This window comes from Protopterus annectens, chromosome 10.part0 (genome assembly GCF_019279795.1).
Source record: "Protopterus annectens isolate FY-2018-M chromosome 10.part0, PAN1.0, whole genome shotgun sequence".
In the NCBI taxonomy this organism is placed as follows: Eukaryota; Metazoa; Chordata; order Ceratodontiformes; family Protopteridae; genus Protopterus; species Protopterus annectens.
Genome location: NC_056744.1, coordinates 718706030 through 718724673, shown reverse-complemented (window position 1 = coordinate 718724673; position 18644 = coordinate 718706030). Strand labels below are relative to the sequence as shown.

At 38.9% G+C, this 18644-nt stretch overlaps 1 protein-coding gene across 1 annotated transcript in view; it reads right to left on the bottom strand.

The window, feature by feature from the left end:
• The window catches only part of LOC122813294 (protein FAM71B-like), a 421918-nt gene extending 403703 nt beyond the window's left edge, over window positions 1-18215 (bottom strand). The window contains exon 1 of the mRNA XM_044085544.1: window positions 18117-18215. Coding sequence (XP_043941479.1) covers window positions 18117-18215 — 99 coding nt within the window. The remainder of the gene's footprint in view (window positions 1-18116) is intronic.
• Window positions 18216-18644: the final 429 nt, after the last annotated feature.

Here is an 18644-nt window from a genome sequence, read left to right as displayed (position 1 = left end):
TGCATCAGAGCTCTCATTAAAACGTAAACCATACACTGATCTCTAGAGAAGGTAGCCCCATAGTCATTATGAACAGGAACAGTCTCTGAGATTAGCTAATTGTAAAACACTCTTAGCTAAAAAAAATACAACTGCCCTATACATGGCAATAATCTGACTGCCTGCAGGTTGGTGAAATTTCTGTTTCTTTTTACTGTGAACTACAATGGTGAACAAAATATCTGGGGACAGAGTATTATGCCTGGCAAGGGGTATCTTAACCTGTAACCCTACTGAACTTAAAGGATTTGGTTCTCTTGTACGTGAACCAGCCCCGGAGGATGTGTCTGAACCCCATACCACAGAAGGTTGCTGTCTCACATCAGAGGGTGACACAGAAAAGTTAAGTGGTGTGCAGGCTGGCTTAAGAACAACAAAAGATTTAAAAACCGTAGGCCATGGCGTGCTTTTGTTGAGTTTTCTTTTCTTTTTTTTTTTCTTTAGGAGCAACTGGATTTGATGGGGGTGGGGTGGCAGACATTTCAGAATCTATCAAGTCGGGGGGGGGGGGGACAACAGCCAGAATAATACAATTACACTTTTAAGGGCTGACTAAAGGCAGCAATATAACAGAAAATATAAACTAGATCCTCACACAAAAATAGGGCTAAAGTGCATAAAATCATCACAGCAGAAGCAGATTAAAATTTGCTAAGCCTTGTTCTACAGCCTGCACAGTGTAGTAAAGTACGGCACACACAGTCACATTGCCAAGTAAAATTAGCTTGTCCACATAAAGTCCAAAAATCAAATATATGCCTTTAAATCAAACAGAAACCTTTTAAAACATAAAAGCATAGAGAAAAGCATTTAGCAATTTCCTTGTGAGAAATGAAAAAAATCTCCACAGAAAATGCAAATATAGGAATTTAGGGTAAAGTCACGATTTAACAATAAAGACAGAAATGGTAGTATTAAATAAGTAGTAAATAATATATAAATGAAGAATAAAGTGACAAAATGCAATATTTTCCTGTGTGAACTTCAAAATGAAGCAGATAAACAACAGAACCAACTGGGGAGATTAAACTGAGAAAATAAATGCACAAGGCATAAAAGCCGAAAGAAGAAGAATAAACTCACAAGGCTGTCCTTGGTGTTAACTGACACCACGGAACTTCAGTTTTTCAGTATGTCATAAAACACTTTTAAAAAAAGTAACTGCATAAAAGCAATATTAAGCATACAAATAACACAGTAGTAAGTTATAATTCCCACAGGAATTAGTAGCTGCAAATAGCAAGTATACTAAAAAGTTAACAGACAAATAGTTTTTAATAAAACAGAAAGAAATCAAAAGTATATAATAATAAAGATGAAGGGAAGTTCCCAAACGGATCTTATCTGATTCTGGAAGCAGTAATTCACCAATGCAGACTGCTGAGGAGATTCAACTGTGTGTCTTCTACAGCTGGCATTAAAAGACTGAAAAACTGATGTCCTGGGACAGGGGTTAGGCTTCCCTGATGGAAGGAGCTTAGCCGAGCTCCTATTACAGGGAGTAAGAGAAAGGAATTCTGAGCTCTAAAAAGCTGCCAGTGTGGGTTTGCGCCATATGCCACTGGGCCAGTGTGAACAATGAACATCTTTTACGGCACGAATCACTGCCAACATCTCTTTCACATTTATGTGCTTTGGTATATCCTGAGGACCCGAAAAGCCTTGTACCTGAACTCCCATGCACACTGCTTCCCACACAAAGTCTGATGAGTCCATCTAGACAGATTGCTCTGGTGTCTGAAGATGGAAAGTGAGTCCTGGATTTAGAGATAGCTGATCTCTCCACCACTGTAGTTCCTATTTCAGAATCCCATTACCAGTACCTGGAAATAAAAAGGATTTAGGTGCTGGGACCAATGATTCTTCAAGTACCATTGAATTTTTTCATGTATAATCTAGCTAGTGGTTTCACAGGGGACATTGATGCCATGAGGCTTAGAATTTTGAGGAACTCTCAAACTGAGGTCACATCTAGAAGAGAGAAATCCCCCAAAATTTCCTGATAAGTCAGAACTTTGTCTTCTGTCAGGAACACCATCCTTTTTGCTATGTCTATTCAGCACCTCAGGAAAATAAATTGTTGAGGGTGTGCGAGGAAAGGCTTTTGAAGATTCAGTTTGAAGTCCAGGTGGGAAAGATGGGATGTGACCTTGTTAAAGGACTCCAAACACCTGGATGCAGAATCAGCGCAAACAAGCAAATTGTCTAAATAATGAAAAATGTAGATACCTAGGGGTCTGCAATAGGCAACCACTATGGCCAGACATTTTGGAAATATCTGAGGTGCATTAGATAGCCAGACAGGTAATGCAAACAACTGATAATGTAAGCCAGATACAGCAAATCTTAAAAATTTCCTGATACTGGGAACAATAAGAATATGATGATAAGTGTCCCTAAGATCTAGCATCACCATGAAACAGTGGTCTGGAAGCAACACTAGGACCAACTGTAAGGTAAACATTTAGAATTTTAGAATTTCTGCAGATTTTTTTGAAAGGACAAATCTAGGACAGGTCTGCAGGAGTGCTCCATTTTTTGGTACCAAAAATATTCTGGAGTAAAATCCCTTGCTTTTGTGTATCACAAGCACTGGTTCCATGATCCCTGCTTCCACCATAAACAGCTCTATCTGGCCTGGTGGGAGTGGGGGGATTCACTTGAAAGGGGGAGGATTTTCTATTCACTGCCAAGTGTATCCTCTCTGAATTAATCTCAGACCTGTTTGTCTGAGATTATTTATGGCCAGGCTGCAGGGCTAAGACAGAAATTGGGGGAAAGAGGACGAGAAGGAAGGGCAGGAGGGGGGGAGAGGTCCTCTATGACTCAACATAGTCATTACTTTGCATGGAAATTATACTTTTTCAGAAAGGAACCCCTTTTGTTTGGTTTCAAAGAGTTATCCTCCTACCATTTCCTTTTGGATCGCTGACTTCTGTTTGGCTGGGATTTTTGTTTGTTTGTTCTGCCCCTTGAGGGAAGACTCCATGTTTGGGGAGAACTTGGGTACATAAAATAACCTAGATACATCATGCATTAATTTTCCTCTATCATCTCACTTTCAGAATCTGTGAAACAGAGAGCCCAAGCACCAATTCAAAAATTAAAGATGCATTCAAAATTTTGACATTTAAATCATCACAGAAGCTCTGATTACTTAACCAAGCATACCATCTTAATACAACAGAAGAAGCAACATTTCCTGAGACTGTGTCTGCACATTCAAGCACACCTCTCAATGCATGTCACGAAACCTGAATCAAATTAGAAAAAAATTCATATAAGACTTTTGCTCTGCAGGTAACGATGTAGTAAAATCATCCAAACTGTATGCACACTGTAAAACAAATTATAACATATAACCTTGATAATTTAACATTCTAATGGCTAAATTACTAGAAAGAGACATCCTTTTGCCCTGAAGATCTAAGAGATTAAGAGATTCCTCTTAAATCAGGAGCTTTGGATTAGATAAAGCCAAGAATATTTTATTTAGCAGCCAGTTGGGGTGACTGCAGCCGGGTCAGCCATTAAATAAGAAAGAAGTGTCATATCTGAAAAGACTCTATATTTTCTCTGAGTCTTTTTAGGGACTGCTGGATTAAATGCCGGTGTCCAGCAGGCAGCTTTATAAATCTTTTTCAAGGTCAGTAAGAGAGGGGGTGAGATAGCCACAGAATTAGGCATCTTGTTCTCTATAAGGTCATATGCCTTCCCTAGTTTTAGGGTAGTTCCTGAATGCTTCCAAGTAAAACCATCACTAAATCTAGACAGCATCTGAGGAAAAGTGAACACGTGTTTGAACTTAAGCTCAGTTCACGTTCCAAATAATCACAGTGACTGGGCACTGCCAACTAGGAAATCACCACTGTCCCCTCAGATTCCTCATCATTCTCTAAAACAATAGAAAGGTCTCTAGCCAAACTAGCACTAGAGCCATGTGTTGCAACACAACCACCATAATTAACTGACTGCAGAGTACTGTTAGCCAAGGAAACCACATCAGACTAATAAACAGCTATAATCTGATTATCAGCTGTTTGATGAAGTTTGTCTCTTTTTCTTGTGAACTTCTCTAGTAAATAAAATATCTGGGGACAGAGTATTATGTCTGACAAGGAGTCTCTTCCCCCAAACAACTCCTGCACCTAAAGGGTTTGGTTCTGCCATACCTGCATCAGGTACTGGAACAGACCCGGAGGATGTATCTAAGCCCCTATTCCATAGTGGTCGGCAAAGCTACACTAGAGGGAGATGGAGCAAAAGCTAAGTTGTCCATGGGTCAAACAGTAGCCCTGACAGAATCACTAATTGTAGGCTGAGGCTTATTTTTACTTTATTTTTTTTCTTTTTAGGTTCAACCGGATTTGATGGGGGGGGGGGGGACCACAGTTAGAATCCACCAATTCAGGCGAGAGAACAGCAGCAGAATAATAAACTGACAGCACTGTCTAACATATCACAATAAGCACTTAAACTTTCTAGTAATAAGTATATGTTCACACAAGTAAAGTCTGCCAAACTGTGCTATTGTCACAAAATAAACGGTTTGAAATGTGTTCAGAATATTTTTACAACTGAAGGAAATTAAATCATTTCTAGTACACAAAGTCGAAATACCATAGCAACCAATGTGTCAAACCAGTGTTAAAAATTTGTTCCACATATGTTAGCCACAAACTGCCATAAAATAACTTGTAATAGCAATTTAAACATATTTTCTTGTCAGAGAGAATAAAATCTCCACAGTGCACTCAGATAACATCATTCTCAGTAAGACTGCGATCCAATCTTAAAATCAAACAGAGCGGAGTCATATATACTTTTGAGGTGGGTTGGCATAGAGGTTAAGGTCTTTATCTCACAGACACAAAATGCACAGTTTAATTCTCACCTTCAGTCACTGTCTGGTTATTGGCAAGGCTTTTAATAGTCTGCAGACTAAGTGCCTTGTATTTAAGATTGGTTTGGCATAATGGGTAAGATTTTTACCTCACAAACACAAGGTACAGACTTTGATTCCAATAACAGGTTTAGGCTCACCTTAAAATGGCCCTTTAAGGCAGTTAGCCTAGTATTCCCCTATAAGCCTATGAACATATAGTAAATAACGTATAAATGCTGAAAATAAAATCCAAGTTTTGCAATACTTTCCCATCAAAAGATGAAAATAAAGCAGAGTACCAACAGTTAAGACAGGCCCCAGCATCTAACAGCAAGCATACACATGCATTAAGATGAATTTTATATGAGTTTTCAAATGCTAATTTGAAGTAGTAAATTTTAAATTATAAATTTGAATACCAGCAAGCATACACACTGTATGTCTCAGAAAAATACTGAAAGTTTCTGCAGAAACAGTAAAAACATGCATTTGTCAAAGGTAGAAGCCAAATAAACATTGCTACAAGCAGAAATTCCCACTAGAATCACTGTAAATACAGACAGGATTAAAATATTAAAATAAAAATATATATTTTTAAATATTTACTTATTTATTGTTTTTGTTTACCAAGAAATTCTGACTGGGCACAAGTCCCATTTTCAGCAGAGACCTGGGGAGAAGTGCTCCATTTTACAGAATGAGTAGAAGGCAGTTATACAATATTTTATAATAAATGTACACATATACATGACTAGTAATGATATGACAGTTAACCAAAAATTAATAACTGTACATACACAGAATATTAAAGGTACATACAAAGAATAATAAATGAACATACATAGAACTGTAATGATATCATAGTTTAATGAAGAATACAGTAAAATATTAGCTAAAAATCAAGCTTATAATAATCAGTTGAAAACTGATATTGAGTAGGAGGCAAGGAAGTAATTATAGGATGAAGATGGTTACAAATTATGAAGGAGTATTGAGGAGGTTCAGGTAAAAGGGAGACCGAGTAGTAGTAGTGGAGAGGGATAGATACTAGTCAGATAATTAGATATTGTGAAGAAGTAGCTGTATTATAGTCAGTTACATAAAAGAGTGGTGACTGTAAGAGTTTGGAGATTATTTAGGAAAATCACACGTACAGAGTTGGCAACTGAGTAGGCAAGACTTTAATTAATTTTTAAAAGATTTTAGGGAGTGTTCTTGTTGTACTGCTAGTGGGATGGAGATCCAGGATTTAGCAAGATAGTGGATCTAAGTACTTGGGCTTTAGACCTACCCTTTAGCTTTCCCTGGCCTCTCTCCCTCAGATTCCGACAAATACGGATCGACAATTTCCTACGGTTTCTCCTGCCAGCCTGATTGATATGGGCATCCTGAGACAGTGTAGCAACTGCCTAATGTACATGGACAACCATCTGCTATTTCTACCTAGGAACACAATTTGTGAGAGATGCAGTTAGCTTAAGAACCTAGAGTCTATGCTCTCTCCCTCACAAACCAATATATCTGGCACTGAAAAGGTTATCATCACAGTCACTACACCTCAAACACCACCCTCAATTACACAACACACATCCACATATGTGGAGGTTATCAACAAAAACATACCCAAACAAATGAGACCTCAGAGGCAAAAACACATGCAAACTCCACAAACCTCCACACCACATACCATGCATGGTCCACAAACATGTGTCTTGCAACTGCAAAAGCCTACCCATAAACCTAGCATAATAGTCATAGGAGACTCCATTGTGAGACACACAGATGTGCCTCTCACCAGGTTGGATAAGGAGAAAGTCACAGTTAGTAGTCTGTCAGGTGCCAGAATTCGCCATATCACACACACACACACTGAAGTCTCTCAACAACAGCTATGGTTATGACTCTGTCATAGTCCACATTGGGGTGAATGACTTGAGACGTACCTCCCTGGACTATATGAAGAGAGACATGATTGAGCTCACTGAATATGTGTCCCAGGCAGGTATGTCCCTAGCCTTAAGCAGTATTCTACTGTCACCCAGAATGATGCCTCAAAAAAAACAGAAAATGATTGACTTTAACAATTGGCTTAGTTTCTGGTGTCATTCCAGGGGGTATCCAGTACCTGACAGCCTGGGAAGATATGATCGACAGGCCACAATGGTTTGCTAGAGACGGTCTGCATCTGTTTCACTTGGGCTTCAGGCTTGTGGCAAAGGACCTTGCCTCCCCCATAGTGCCTTTTTTTAGGAAAAGTCCAGAAGTCAATAAAACCAACATAAAATGTCAACAAAATGTAAATTAAAGGTCATGCTGCTAAACTCTAGGAGTCTAAACATAAAACTGCACTCATTGCAAACATTCTTACCCTGGAAGATGCTGACATTTGTGCAGTCACAGAAACATGGTTCAAAGCTGCGGAGAGCACTCCAGCCTTATGTGCTTACTCATTATATCATGCATTCAAACCCCAAACTGTGGGCAGTAAAGCCAAAGGAGGTGGAGTTTCAATGTATATTAAAGACATACATACCTCCAGGCTGGTCAAACAGTATGAAGCACAGAAGACACTCCAGGTGCAGTTAACAATTGACAAGACCCCTATTCAAATCATAGCTAGCTACAGGCCCCCAAATTTGGCTCAGGATGCCCACTCCACTTATCTGGACCTCTTTGAATCTATCAGGATTCAACCCTTTACCCTGATCCTGGGTGACTTTAACTACCCAACCATAGAATGGAAAAACTACTCATGCCAGAATGCAAATGCCCACAGATTCCTTGATTTTATCAATGCAAATGCCTTGGAGCAACTAGTCGATACCCCCACAAGAGGTGATAATATCTTGGACTTGGTATTAACCAACATGAGTAACCACTGTAGCACCCCTACAGTATCATCCTCCCTGGTATGATCCGGCCATAAAGCGGTCACTTTCAAAGTCAGCATCTCCCCTGACCCCCCTCTAGCTAGGATCAAACTTTTCCAATGCTGATTACAATCTCCTGATGGTATAAACAGCTTCACAGGTCCCCCCCCCCATTAGAACTGCTATCAATGTCAAAATCTACACCAAAGTACTATATGAGCACTTATATAGATGCATGGAATCAGGAATACCTGACAGGACAAAATCATCCTCCGAAAGGAAGAGTAAACCTGTCTGGTAGACATCTGCAATAAATAAACTATATAACAAAAGGAAAAAATTGCTGTCCAGGACCAAGAAGGAGCAGGTGCCCAATTGGAAGCAATCTCTCCTTTGCCTGAACAAGCAAATAAGAGCACTAGTGAAATCCTCTAAAGCCAACTTCGAGTACAAGTTGGCCACATCTACTAGAGACAATCATAAGAACTTCTTCACATATGTCCGCAACCTCAAAGGAAGCACTCAGGTCTGTTCAGAACTGGTGGTCAAGAACACCACATGCACAAATGCTGCAGATATAGTCAACCTACTGGCTGAGAGATTTAGTGAAAACTTCACACCACTGTCCCCCACATCAGTAAATCAGGACATCCCCAGTACCTGCCCTCCTCCCCTTATCTCTAGGGAACAAGTCATCACTGCCCTCTCAAAGGCAAAAAATACAGCCTCTATGGGGCCCAATAACATCCCAGGCTGCATTCTACATGAACTCAGGCATGAACTTGCAGCACCATTAGGCACCCTATTCAACCAAAGCCTGAGTACCAGCTTTGTCCCAGCCGAATGGAGGACAGCCACTGTCATCCATCTGCACAAAGATGGAGCATCCACCGATCCAGGAAATTATAGACCCATCAGCCTAACTAGCCTGATCTGCAAGGTCCATTAACAGATTATCATGGACCTCATTAACAGGGACATTGGCAACCTCCAAACACTCGACCCCACACAGTGTGGCTTTGTCAAGGGGAGGTCGTGTCTGTTAAATCTGGTCGACTTCTTTCAGACAGTCACCAAAGCCATGGACGAGGGGAAGAGAGTTCACACCGCCTATCTTGACCTGGCCAAGGCCTTCGACACTATTCCCCACTCGGGCATAGCACACAAACTCTCTCAACTGGGTATCAATCCATATGTTATCAGATGGGTAGCAAACTGGCTCACTGATAGAAACCACCTAATCAAAACAGGGGAAGCCACCTCAAGCAGTAGACCTGCAATGAGCGGCATACCCCAGGTATCGGTCTTGGGACCTCTGTTATTCAGGATTTACTTCTCTGAGGTGCAGACCGAAACTAGTGGGCTATGGCTGACCAAGTTTGCAGATGACTGCAAGCTGGGCATGATCATCATTTCCCCAAGTGAAGTGATATGAATTCCTCCAAGAGGATCTCAGCCAAACAAATGACTGGTGCCAGAAACATGGCCTCAAGCTGAATGTCAAAAAATGCATCATCATCCCCTTTGGGGAGAGTGATGTCCCCACATATTATCACGTTAATTACAACGTCCTAAGCACGTAATCAGTCATGAGGGATTTGGGCACCCAGGTTGATAGCAACCTGACTTTTCACCACCATGTTGCTTCCGTTGTACGGAAAGCTTTCTATATGGCGCACCTCATAAGTAAGGGTATCTCATGCAGTGACAAGGAGGTCATAACATCCCTGTATTCTTCCCTTATGTACCTCACAAAACACATGCAGCAGCTGGAGAGACCACAGAGGTTCCTCACCAGAAGAATCCAGGCCCTCAAACATTTACCCTACACAGATAGGCTAAAAGCCCTGTCCTTTTACTCAGTTTCATACAGACTCCTCAGACGTGACCTCTGCCTGGCATAAAAAGCAATCTCAGACCCCGCCTTGATGGGACTGCTGCATATCCGCAAGTCAAGCTCCACTCGAGTAACCCACAAGCGTGACCTCATCCTGGTCTATGACATCAACAGGACTTGTTGGGAGGACAGATTTGTGTCCCAGAGACTCCCCCATCTGTGGAACAGACTCCCTCTCTACGTCAAGCAGAGTACCTCATTATCCCTTTTCAAGCGCAACCTGGATAACTGAATGGGAAACAGAAAATACACCCCTGGGATTCCACCTGTCTCCCTGGTGGACAGGGGCTTTGGGTGCTGACTTGTCTAAACATGGGCTAAACTCTTGGCTCGGCTTATAAGGGCCTCAGGGCCAATAGCCTAGTAACTTCCTATGATCCTATGAGTAGTGACTTGCCAGCAGAATTGTTGGGTTTGGATACACATAATAAGATATTTTTATGATGAACGTAGTAGCCTAGAAGGGTTATATATTTTTATGAGGTTGGAAATGGATAGACAGTTTGTAGGTTTATACACAATTTTACGGATTTGTGGAAATTTTGAGTAGGTTACATAATGTGGGAGTTCCAGCCACTGTAATTTCCTTAGGGCGGTACAGTGGTGGAGTCTATTTGGAAGGTTAGCAGTGAATCATGCTATTTTTTAGTAAAATTCCTGGTTTGTTTAGCAAGATCACTTAAATGTTGTTAAGGATGTGAGCAGAATATATTACAGTGGGCATGACGAGAGAAGAGGGAATGTGCTTTCTTACATTTTCTGAGAGGAATGGTTTGTCTATGTAGAGAGAATGCATTTTTAGTGTAATTTTTTTCACTGAATTTTGGATGTGTGTATGTGTCAAATTTTAGGTTCTCATCTACACAGACACCTAGCAGTTTAGTATGTATGACAAGTTCAATTTTCATTTGCTGGATAAGTCTGAAAAAGCATCCTTGCAGGCACAAAAAACACTCACTTTTTACACCTTTTATTGTTTTAGTAAAGTAGTTTATTGGAATTCTCGCTCACTGTGTTTGTTCACCTCTTTTTGAATTTACTGTACGTTTGGATTATTAGAGGTGCTTTATTCACCGACCCTTTGTGTTTTTGATGTTTAGGAGTGAATAGTATTCTGTAGTAGGGGTGTATTTTTACAGGCTTTATGTAGGTCATTGATGAAGATGTTAAAGAGAATGGGTCTTAAGACTGGTCCTTTTAGTACACTGACTGGATGGGGAGAAAGGATGACATGTCTTTTTGCCACTTGAGAGTATGAGCTCTGTTTTGGAGGCAGCTACAAAACCATGATAGAGCAGTGATGTTGAGTCCTAGGTTTTGATGTTTGTGTAGAAGACTAGAGTGACAGACTGTGTCAAAGGCCTTAGATAAATGAAGGAAGAGGGCAAACAATAAGTTTCTGTCATTCCCATTTGTGTTTACTATAATACTGAAACTTAGTGGTTGAGGTACTGTGGTGGGGACGGAAGCCATGCTGAGATGAAGAGATTATTTTGTGTGAGGTAATGTAAAAAAGTATCAAGCGTAATCTGTGTGTCAAGCGTTATTGGAACATTAAACATCAAATATTCGTCTGCAGTCTCGGTCTGGACCCTTATTTGGTTCTCAACAGCGAACGTTTTTGTGTGGTTTTGGTGTTTTTTTTGTTCGCTTTCCATCTCTGAGTTTTGGTTAATGTAAAAATTGTAACTGGATGCATTTTTCAAATATTTTTGACAGAAGGGAGAGGATGACAATGGGCTTGTAACTGAAGAGTGCAGATGAATGCCCTCCTTTGTACAGGGGAAGAATGTGGCTTTTTTTCCAGAGGGTAGGGACATATGCTTCACTGATGGAACAATTTATTAGAATTGAGATGTAGTAGTCTATTGCTTCTGGAGCCATCTTAATGTATTTGCTAGGTAGGTTGTCAGGGGATAAGGTGGGGGTTTTCAATTTAAGCAATTTTGTTTTTATGTAAGCAGTGGGGACTGGTTGGAAGGAGAGGTTATGAAGAGGAGTGGTTGATAGTGCTGTTGTCTGGTTGTTGGAATTAGGGGAACTTTGAAGTAGGGATGAGACTGACTTAATGAAATGAAGGTTGAAAGCATCAACACAGTTGGTAGAGTTGTTATTAGTGTGAAGTATAGGACATGTTGAGTGGTGTGGCTAAGATTAAGCAGCTGGTTTATAGAGAACCAGAATGTTTTGTAGTATTTTATTATCTAATTTAATTTGAGTTTTAGTTTGGTTTCTGAGTTATCTGAATTTTTGGTGATCTGTTAGTGTTTTATTGATAGTCATGTATTCCAAGCTCTATCTCCAAGTCTCATAGGGATGTCTGTATTTCAAGACAACCAGAGGAAGGATTTAGCCCTAACTCTTTTTTTTTCTGGGTGGAGCAAGTTCATTTAGGATGTTTAAGAAAGTAGAATTAAAAAGAGTTGCTGCATCATCTAGTGGAATGTATTTTAGATTAGTTTACTTTCTTATTATGTAGGTAGGCAGGTGATCACTTACGGTATCTGGAAGGGTACCTGAGGTAAAGATTTTATGAGTCATGGAGGTAAAAATCCAGTGAATTAATGTTTCTTGTTGTTTTAATTATAATGGGTGCGAGTGGTGATTAGCTGCGAAAGATCAAAGATATTTATTGATTCATTAGGTGGGTCAGAGGAGAAAGAGAGAGAGAGAGACAGTCAATATTAACATTACCCTATATGTATTTTTCTTGGGAGACCCAGCAGAAGAAGTCTTCTGCAATAGAGAGATTATTACCAGGTGACAAATAAGCACCTATGATGGGCAATGTCTTGTTTTGGTTGAATTTAGGCTTAGATATAAGAATTTCTGCTTTACTAAATTGTGGAGGATTTAGTGGTGAAGGAGTAAGCTGCAGAGTAGTTTTGTATAGTACTTAAACTCTATCAGCCCTTCTATTTTGTCTATCTGTTCTTAGTATATTACAGTTTGGGAGTAGAATTTCATTATTTTTTGTTTCTTTTCACCCAGGTTTCAGTTAGTATTACTATATCTGAAACACGTAGGTTAAGCCAGGCATGGAACTGTGGTATTTTATTGTAGATGCTTCTAATGTTTACATGCGCAATGTTAAGGGAAGAGTGAGTAGTGTTATGCTGTACTGGAGGGATGGGTTTTGTGGGGGGTTGTAGAGTTAAAGGTTTGCAGAGATGTAGCTGGTCCAGGGTTTGGATAGATGTTGTCACTAGGTTTTAGTTTGGAGGAGGTGTGTTAGTTGTAGGGTAAGCATTTCAGATTAATTTTAATTTTTAATTTTAGCTTATGAATTATGGGGTTGTATAAATGTAGATTGTGTTTGAAAAAGGCTGTGTTATTGGGAGAGTATAAGGTGGATGTTATCTTGGGTGAATTGGGGGATGAGTATGCTGCAGCATGTTGGATAGTACAACTAGGATGATGACGATGGTTGTCTGGAAGTGTGAAGGTAAACATGCTAAGCAGGTGAGTAGCAGGAGAAATGAGAGAGTCGGCATAGAGATTGGCACCATGGTGGTTAGTTGTAGGATGATATTTTGAGTGAAAAAGGTTGGGGGGGTGATGTGTTGTATTATGAAACAATATGGCTTTGAAGTGTTGGTAAGTAAGACATCAGGGAATATGTTATGATATACAGGACAGATAGTGGAGGGAGTATTAAAAGAAATATGGGAGGGACTGCAAATAGTTAAAGTGTGCAGGTGTTACAGACTGGGATTGTTTGAGCTTTAAAGTGGGTGGAGATAGTGGGTTTAAATTTAGAGTTAGTGGGGGTGAATGGGTATAGGTGGTAGGGTAGGGGAGCAGAGTGAGCCAGAGTGGAGCTAGGGCGAACACAGCAGGTTCCACTTGTCAGAATACTGTAGGACAGAAAACAATCAATCAGTAAATTGGGCCAAAAGAATGTAAATGTGTGTAAATGTTACTCTTTCCACTTCTATATAAAGTAAATTATATAAAGCAAGGAATTAATAACAAAGTTTACACAGTTGCTATGCGGTGTGGTAACATGAATAGTTTAGTACAGGAAAATAAGTAGAGAAAAATAAGTAAGAGAAGTGAAGGTAGGGGTGCTTTGACAAAATCAACTGCTTATTTGGGAACTGTTAAAGAAAAGAGTGAAATTAGATTAATAACAAAAAATCTGCTATTTAATTACCTGATGTTGAAAAAAAGGGGGGCATTAGATTTACTTAATGTGGGTGTATGAAAGACTGTTATTAAAAGTAAACTAAGTAATGATAGATGGGAGTTTGCATAAAATATCCAAAATGTGTAAGAGGTTTATATTAAAAGAGAGATATATTAGGCTATTAACATTTGGATAATGCAGTTTTTAATGTATGACAAGTTATACTACAGTATCTAATATACAAAGCTACTGGCTACTTCCTTGATGTAGTGTGCATGCCTTACACAAATACCACATCAACTGTTTGACTCCTTGAAGTGAAGAAATGTGAATAAGTATCAATCAAAACATCTATTTATTGAGATACATATCCACAGCAGGATAGTAGGCAAGCTGTCCTTGATTTTGTCTTTAGCAGGCTACTCCTGAGGTCCAGATGCTTGCTATTGCCTGTAGCATGCAAAACTAGTTGGCAATCATGACTTTGTAAGTGACTGGATCTAGCTGACTGAGGAGAAAGTGTACTGGTCAAAGTCTTCACAACACCTATTTATGGAGGATATATATATCCACAGCAGGGTAGTAGATAGGCTTCCCCTGACTTTGCCTTTAGCAGGTTATGTCTGAGGCCCAGATGCTTGATATTACCTATAGCATGAAAATAGGTGGCAATCACTGTCAGGTAGGCAACTGGGTCCAGTTGACTGAGGATGGAGTGTACTGGTCAAAGTAAGGCATGCACACTGCTCCTGGATGACTTTATGGGAGAACCTATGTGCTCTTTATATATGTTTAAAATATATAAAAAACAGAAAAAGAATAATGAATCTAATAATAAAATGAGAGGAAGGGGGTCCATAGTGGGGCTTATCTGAGCAGTAAGCCAGAAAAATCAGCACTGGCCCCTGTGAAGAGTCAAAAGTCTTTCTTCTTTGGATGGCAGAAAAAAAATGAACACTCACTTCCTGTCACAGCCAAAGGCTTCCCTCTCAGGATATGCTCAGCCAGTCAGCTCTCACAAGAAGTGAGAGGAAGAGAAATCTGAGCTTTTGAAAGCTATCCAGTACTAGGTTACCTTGGCAGATAACCCAAACTGCCACTAAGGCAGTAGGAATGATGAACATTCACTGAATATACCTTGCCCTGGTTTAGCACCTAACGTCTGCTTAAGCAATATACTTCCCATATATTTTCTGTTGTGAAGGAAATGAGGCACAGTTCTAAATATTAGTCTCAATGTATGGTGACTCTTTTGTTAAAAGTCCACAGCTTCTTCATCACTGCTTCTGACAGTGTCAGCAGAGGATCTTTCCTGTTGCTTTGTCATCTGCAACATTTTTTCTTGGTACACTCCTTTTCAGATACTGTCATTTAATTTTTCCAGTCAAGCCATCTATACTACAATGTCCGCTGCTCACTTCCCCTCCTCATTCTCCTCTTTTCTATCATGTCAAACTTGTACCTTCTTTATGACTTTTACAAAACTTGAACGTCAGTTATGGTCATTGCAAAATCATCAGGAATCACTCACAACAGTACCAACACTTCCGTCATCAAGCACAATCACCAAATTGTACTAACTTGCAAAGAGTATGTTTTTTGGTCTCCAACTTATTTATCTTTATCAGAATTTTTCCATAATGTGTACTGTCTACAGCTTGATGAATCACTTAAGCAACATCTCTTTTGACTTCCACCTCCTCCACTGTCTCAAATACATGTTCCAAATCCCCATCATCACTTTACTCCTCCTCCAGAAACAGAAACTCTACCTACTCCTCCAGACAGGGTAAGTTATTTGATGCTCTAGCCAAAATATCCTAAGACAGGATGAAGCCAACATCAGGTCCCCCCATAAAACAGGCAATAGGCCTAGTAAGAATAACCTTGTTAATAAAAGTAATTAATTAAAGAAACAAAATAAAACTATGATGAATATTCAGTAGAAGGTTTACTAAAAAATGTAGAGACAAAACTAGGATTATTTTCTTTACAAGATCTAAATAAATTGAACAATGTAACTGGCTAAAATAACAGTATATCTACCACTTATATCAGAAAATAACATCTCTGCAGCTTCTAGTCCTCCAACAGGAAACACCAATGCAGACAAAATATCTTTAAAAGTAGAAAGCTGCAGTTTTCAAATTTCATATTTCAGTAGAAATATTAAACCAAAAGCCTTGATGCCTTTTCTTAAGAGATGTATAATGTTTCCAGCTGGGAGTGTGGCAATATGGTTTGTGATGTAAAATGCTTGCAACTAGGATTGTATCAGTGTGGTTTGTTTACATTTATATAAACGTTTGATTTCTTATGTCGTAAGTGATGGTTTAATAAAGTTATTTCTTGTTTAAAAAAAAGGGGGCAGGAACTGAATAATTTATGTAATGCTGCTTAGGTTATATGATATATAGCAATATATGTGACATATAATGCTTGTAAATGTTAATTTGTTAATACAGTTTGATTACTTTTAAATAAATGTAAATTAGCCTATGTCACAAGTGATAATTCCATAAACGTGTGTTTAAAAAAAAAAAGAGAGAGATTTTAGGCTCCTTAAAGGAATTCACGGTGTTACCTGACAAAGCCTAAATGTTTCTGCAGTATTTTTAAATTCTCTTCATACAACTAACATTAACTAAAATGCAATAATTAAATTCATCTGTGTGCACAGGACTGCATTTGCTCTTCCCCTCTTGTCATGAGCAAAGATGAAAACAATCAGAACTTTCTGTCAGTGGAAGCTAAAAGAAATACAAATGGCCAACCCAAAAGCATGGAAGAATGATGTCTTTCTGCATCACCACCACTGACCTATGATCATTTAGTTTCCTTGCTCCCAGAGACATCAAAACATAGAAAGTAATACCTCACAGATGGTTTAGAGGTATGGCAGACTCTTTATAGAAGTCTGAGGGAGTTGACGGCATCCAAGATCAGGTGTGCTCCAGCAAAATATCCCATAGTGGGACACTCTTGTGGATGTACAGCCACTTCCTGATGAGGTGTCACTGTTGGAATAGTGCATGTTTTCAGGTGAGAAGATCATGATGACTATAACTATAAAACCAAGGGCTCTGCTACTTGAATTTGTGGTAGCTTAGGTGGATGTAAAAGAGCCCATGTCACTTACTGAAAAGAGATGGGGAAGTTCCCTGGTGTTATGAATAATTTGTCACTAGCAGGATAAATACTACCTTTGGTCTCCCCTGAAAAGAGGCTACCAGCTTAGTGGGTATGACCTAGTCAACAAAGGATAAATAAATAAATAAAACATCCCACTCCTACAGTATGAATATTGGGTGGGGTCTGTTTGCATCCCAGTCTTCACCTCTACAAAAAATAAGTTATGAACTGTGAAGTCTTACAGCATAAGTTTAATAGGATGTTGGTTACCAAGAATAATCTAAACATACAAATATACCAAACAAAGCAAACACAATATATATCCATGGAGTAGGTTATGGTATTCCTAATGACAGAAGACCTGCATTCATATGGAAGTATATATAACAGTTCCATCTTTTTATACTTTTTCTGTGCAGGAAAAGAAGCATACATAAGAGAGGTAAACAGAGGTGACATATCAAATAATAATATTTTGTTTTTACATATATGGAAAATGAAAATCAGAACAAACTTTTCAATACTCTGAGAGAGATGCCTTACTACTACTACTCTGCAATTGCTTAAAATGCCACAAGATGCACTGCTGCCTCAAACTACATATTATTGCTCCTCTTTAAATGAGCTAAAAATAAAGGATAATATGTCACAACATCTTTCAAAAATTAATGGGTTCAGAAAAAGTCTTCAATTGTCCATATATAATGACTGATCATGAGGTCAGCAGATATCATATAGTGCTCTGCACATGTCATTCATGATTATTCTGCAGTAAGTCATTGCTGAATGTGCTCTCGCACACACACACACATAAAGGTTAGAATCAACACCCAGAATTACTTGGATAAGTACAAGCTATTACAAACATGAAATACTGGGATTGAATAGAACCTTTATGCATCTAGGTGATTTACTATGGCCTGGAAGTTACATATGGGTAACATGCAGGAAGATTATCCAGGTATGGCAGGGTAGTAAATTTAGAAAGCAACGGGAGATGGGCATGCAAACCACAGTGATATATATATATATATATATATATATATATATATATATATATATATATATATATATACCACAAAGCTGTATGTGTGTACTACAACAGTATTTGTTTTTTAAGACATACAATAACAAATAAAGGACACACAAAAACACATTCCCTACCTGTTCAAAGTTGCTCTCAAAGATAGGACAGTTTTGGAGTGATAGAAAATCTTCTTCCATCAAGAGCTTCTCCAGTGGTCCTGGTGTAACAGGATCCATCATAACTACAATCATAAATAGTTAGACTTACACTTGGGTTTTGTACATATTTTTTTTCCAATCAATCAAGACAAGAAAAAGGAACCTGTATGAAGGTAGTCATCCCAAAACAGACCTTTAAGGAATAGGTTACTATAGCAGTAATGTATAACATACAAATTTCTGCTTGCTAGCCCAGCTGTGATCCAGCCAGCTTTTCTTAGAAGGTGATGTCCCTGTGTGTAACCTAATGCAGGTCTAGACAACTTACTCTCCATAACAACAGCATTAATGGATATCATTATTTGTGCTTCATATTAAGAAACCAGTTTTTCTTTAAATATTTTATTGTACATAATACTACTACAATCCAGTGTTGGGCAATCTAGCCATTATTCAAATCTTCAGCATAATAATGAAGTACAAATTCAAGTGTAAAATACTTCAAGT